Source organism: Crocodylus porosus, unplaced genomic scaffold (assembly GCF_001723895.1).
Source record: "Crocodylus porosus isolate Cpor-Errol unplaced genomic scaffold, CroPor_comp1, whole genome shotgun sequence".
Lineage (NCBI taxonomy): Eukaryota > Metazoa > Chordata > Crocodylia > Crocodylidae > Crocodylus > Crocodylus porosus.
Window position 1 is genome coordinate 7,702,322 of NW_017728934.1, and position 4,876 is coordinate 7,707,197.

At 58.0% G+C, this 4,876-nt stretch overlaps 1 protein-coding gene across 2 annotated transcripts in view; it reads left to right on the forward strand.

Annotated features, from left to right (window-relative positions):
* Nucleotides 1–4,876, forward strand: part of GABBR1 (gamma-aminobutyric acid type B receptor subunit 1) — a 37,606-nt gene that overhangs the window by 29,647 nt on the left and 3,083 nt on the right. For both annotated transcript variants that reach the window (XM_019546450.1, XM_019546452.1), the window contains 7 exons: nucleotides 707–857; nucleotides 1,927–2,059; nucleotides 2,362–2,478; nucleotides 2,679–2,786; nucleotides 2,954–3,047; nucleotides 3,446–3,573; nucleotides 3,816–3,944. In XM_019546450.1, coding sequence (XP_019401995.1) covers nucleotides 707–857; nucleotides 1,927–2,059; nucleotides 2,362–2,478; nucleotides 2,679–2,786; nucleotides 2,954–3,047; nucleotides 3,446–3,573; nucleotides 3,816–3,944 — 860 coding nt within the window. The remainder of the gene's footprint in view (nucleotides 1–706; nucleotides 858–1,926; nucleotides 2,060–2,361; nucleotides 2,479–2,678; nucleotides 2,787–2,953; nucleotides 3,048–3,445; nucleotides 3,574–3,815; nucleotides 3,945–4,876) is intronic.

A 4,876-nucleotide genomic window follows, 5' to 3' on the forward strand; every position in this document is an offset into this window, starting at 1 on the left:
TTGAACAGTGTGGACCTGAGGACCGAGCCCTAGGGGACTGCACTGCCCACTTCCCTCTAGGCTGAATATGATCCATCCACCACCACCCTCTGGGTGCAGCCCCTCAGCCAATTTGCGACCCATCTGACTGTGTAGGCATCATTGCCACAGACACCTAGCTTTTTGATGAGAATGGGGTGGGAGACAGTGTCAAAGGCCTTCCTGAAGTCCAGAAAGACTACATCAACCGCGACACCTGTGTCCAATGATTTTGTGATCTGATCGTAGAAGGCAATCAGGTTGGTCTGACAGGACATGCCCCTAATGAACTCATCCATGCTCATTGCCCCTGAGCATCATCCCCCCGCTAATCCTTCCCAGATGTGCTCCTGGATAATCTTCTCAAAGTGTTGCAGGAGCCCTAAGGGGTCAAGGAGACATGGGTGAGGGCCAGAGGGATGCAGAAGTCTTTGTGGGCTCAGGGGGACACGGGAGTCTCAGAGGGCATGTTTGGGTCATGCATTAGTGTCAGGGATACGGGGGTCCCAGGGGACACCAGGGTCCCCGGTGCTGGGGTGCATGCAGGGTGCTGCCTGTTGAGGCTGGGAGCATGACCCCCAGCCTGATGCAGGGCCTGGTCTGCTACTTGGGGCCTCTCTTACTGCTCTGTGCAGGATGAGGGGTCTCTGGGTGCTGCCCCTGGGTGACTCTGCTGTCTGTCCTGCAGGAGGTGCCCCCCCAGCTGACTACACCAAGGTCATCACAACCTTTCGCTTCCTGTCGCAGAAGCTCTTCATCTCGGTGTCGGTGCTGGCCAGCCTGGGCATCCTGCTGGCCATCATCTGCCTGGCCTTCAATATCTACAATGGGCATGTCCGGTCAGTGACACCCCAGTAATCAGCATGGCCCCCTCCATGCTCTAGGCCCCCTCCATGCCCAGCACAGAGCCCTACATCCTACACATGATCCCATAGCCACCTCTCCCCAGCCAGTACAGCCCCCCATGCCCTGCCCAGCACAGTTCCCCATGCCCACTGTAGCCACTGTGCAATGCTGTGACAAGCTGAGCTGGTGCCCATGGCAAGCCCTGTGGGAGAGCAGGGCGCGTGGGGTTGTATAGGTTGCAAGGGTGGGGCCTGGGGGTATCAGCCTTGCCCACTAGGAGCTCCTGAATAGTCCCAGCTGAGCTGTTGTCTGTGCTCTCTGCCTGCCCTGGCTCTGCTTCTTTTAAAGCAAGAGCAGCTGGGAACTGTTTTGAAGCATGGCAAAGCTGTTGAGACTGAGGGGGTGAGGGGTGATTCTGGCCCCCCTCCTAACTTGGCACCCAGGGCAGGTGACTGTCTTATCCAGCCTTAGTTATGTTGCTGCCCTTACATGCACTGTGTGTTCAGTGACACCCCGCACAGCCCAATGCTCACCCTCAAACATCCGTAGGTCCCCGTGGGCTGCATGTTTACCCCACAGCCCCAAGTGGCCAGTACATCCCCTGTTACAATGAATACATGTGTGTCCTTACAGCCAGACACAGGCAGTTATTGTCCCTCCTTTGGGACAGCCTGTGCATCACAATGGGGCTATCTGGTCAGTGTCCCCCCTTACCATCCCAAAGCCCATCCTATCCTGCCCCAGAGGAGAGACATCTCTAGTGGGGGCAGGTGTGTGCCAGCAGGCCTGGGGCAGGGTTAGGAGGACGGCAGTTGTGCCTGTAGGACTGGGAGGGCTGTGACATGTAAGTCTGGGGTCTGGGGTAGGAGGCTAGGGGTTGGGAAGGTGGCACCTGGGGCTGTGAGAGGATCAGGGCTGGGGTGGAAGGATGATCTCTGGGGTGCATGTGGGTGAAGGGGGCAGGTAGGAGTGATATCTGGGGTGTCTGGGGGTTCAGAGGAGTGGGAGCTAGGGGGCTGGCCTTAGGGACCCCCAGGTGATGCCTGGTGCCCCACCGCACAGGTACATCCAGAACTCTCAGCCCTACCTGAACAACATGACGGCCGTGGGCTGTACACTGGCACTGGCTGCTGTCTTCCCCCTTGGCCTGGACGGCTACCACATCGGACCTGGGCTCTTCCCCTTTGTCTGCCAGGTAGGTACAGCATGGCCCAGGAGTGGGGCTGGGACAGGGTGCCAGCAGAGAGAAGGCAAGGCAGGGGGCACAGGGATGAATCAGGCATGGGGTCCTAGCAAGAGGGGCTCTCATGGGATAGGCAGAGAGCAATGCTAGAAATGGGGCACAGCCATGGGCCCTCTCCTGCGGGCAGGGCTGTGAGAGGCGGAGAGTCATGCTGGGGGCTCTCTCCTGGGGTAGCAGAGGGCAAAGGCAGAGCTTTGAGGGGTGGGGGGCCCTGCCAGCCATGCCCTCAGGCTGCTGTCTGTGTTCCCTCCCAGGCACGGCTGTGGTTGCTGGGGCTGGGTTTCAGCCTGGGCTACGGCAGCATGTTCACAAAGATCTGGTGGGTCCACACCGTCTTCACCAAGAAGGAAGAGAAGAAAGAGCGACGCAAGGTGAGGAGTGCACTGCTCTGGGCTGCTGGGTGGTGGGAAGTGGGGCGGTGAGCTTCAAGGCAGGGAGGGGGCTGTGGCTCAGCAGCCAGAGCTCACCTCAACTCCCCATGTTGCTCTTGGGAGCTCTGTGCTTCAGCGAATGGGACAGGGGCTCCTCAGGGCCTCTGTGCTGCCACACTCTATCTTTGCCACCCATGCAGACCCTCGAGCCCTGGAAGCTGTACGCCACGGTGGGGTTGCTGGTCGGGCTAGACGTCATCACGCTGGCCATCTGGCAGATTGTGGATCCGCTCCATCGCACTATTGAGGTGAAGACCTGTCAGGGCACCGTGGGGGGCAAGTTCGCAGCCCACTGTTCTGTGGAGGAGCACTTGGTACCTGGGGGTCCAACTGAGGCACTGCTGTAGGGAAGCTGGCAGCACCTGATTCCTGCCTCTGCCTCTTGGGGTCACCCTCATGCAATTTGTCTCTAAAGGAATTCACCAAAGAGGACCCTAAAACGGACATTGACGTTTCGATCCTGCCCCAGCTGGAGCACTGCAGCTCCACCAAGATGAACACCTGGCTCGGTGGGTAGGGGGGTCTCCATGCAGGAGTGCCCATGCATAAGGCATGGGGGCTGGTGGAGGGGTCAGGGTGCTCACAGGTGGGCAAAGCAGGGACCAAGCAGGGAACAGGCAGTGTCTGAGTGGGACAGGGTGAGGTGAGTGAGCAGTATCTAGATGGTGGATTCTGGGGGGTGGGGGTGGGGATGGGCAGTGCTTGGCTGGGGGGAGAAGGAAAGGGACAATTTTGAGCGTTTGGGGGAGTGTTAGGGGTCTTCCCTTTCCTCCTCAGCCCTCTCCACCCTCCCATGCCTTTCCTGCCCCGGCTGTCTGACTCCTCACTCTCCCTGCTTGCCGTCTGCTCCTGCCCCTCCCCCGGTTGCCCCCCCTCAGCCTTACCATTCCCTGCTCTTCCCCTGAAGGCATCTTCTATGGCTACAAGGGGTTGCTGCTGCTGCTGGGCATCTTCCTGGCCTATGAGACTAAGAGTGTCTCTACAGAGAAGATCAATGACCATAGGGCTGTCGGCATGGCCATCTACAACGTGGCAGTGAGTACACCCCAGCATACTCCACATCCCCTGTGCCTGTCACCAGGCTGTGGTCATGGCAGTGAGTATTCCCCACTGCTGCAGCACCTATAGCACCACCACTCACCCAGGGTACTCCCATAGCCCCCTTTTCATCTATGCCGGATTGGGGGGCATTTGTTTCTTTGACTGTGCAGGGGAGCAGGTGCATCTGCCTCCCTGCTCCCCCACATGGTGACCCCCTTGCTCTGGCCTGGCCACAGGTGCTGTGTCTGATCACTGCCCCTGTCACCATGATCCTGAACAGCCAGCAGGACGCTGCCTTCGCCTTCGCCTCGCTGGCCGTCGTCTTCTCCTCCTACATCACCCTGGTGGTCCTCTTCGTGCCCAAGGTATGGGACAAGCTGGCCCCAGCCCAGCCCCTGGGGAGGGGTGTCCTGGTGCTGTGGGAAGGGCTACAGGGTTTTCTGGCTGTCAGCACAGGGAAGGGCCAGCGCCTCCGGGGTCTCAGTTCTGGGGGCAGTTGCCTGTGGAGTGATAGTTGGAGGGGGTCAGTGGAGATCTAAGGCTTGCTCTGCTGGGGGTGAGACAACGATGTGGTCTCTGGCTGAATCCAGAGGAAGTGAAGGCCATAGTCAGGTCTGGGAGTCTTTACTCCGGGTGTAGCACTGGGAGATAGTATTAGACAGTTGGAGATGCCTGCTCCCAGTGTAGTCTTGGCGTACAGGCTCTGAAAGTTGGCTGGCATGTAGCTGGAGGATTCTGCTGCAGGTGTGGTGCTTGGGTGTTTCCTCAGACAGTGGAAACAGCTGAGAGCTGTGTTCTCAGTATAGCTTTGGGCTGGTTTCTGACAGCTGGCAGAGGGTAAGTGAAGGGCAACACTGGGTGTAACATGGGGATGTTACTTAACAGATTATAGGGTGTATTTGGGGCCTCTTGTGGGTAGCATTGGCAATGGGGGGTTGTTCTCTGAATAGATTATTGGTGTGTTCTCTTTGTAGTAAAGAGTGTTCTGACAGCTGGGGGTGTTCATTGGGGTCTCTGCTGTTGGTGTACAGTCGGTATGTTGTCTCTGACTTTGCAGGGGTGTGGTTAGGGGAGGTTTATGCTCTAGATGTAGCCACAGTGAGAAGGTCTGTGGTTTGGGTGTCGCATTATCATGGAATCATAGAGCAATTTCAATACTGACAAGTGTGGGGTGCTGCACTTGGGCAGTGGGAACCAGCAGCACATGTATAAGCTGGGAAACTCCCTTCTTGAGAGCACAGTGGCAGAAAGGGATCTTGGAGTCATTATTGACTCCAAGATGAACATGGGCCGACAA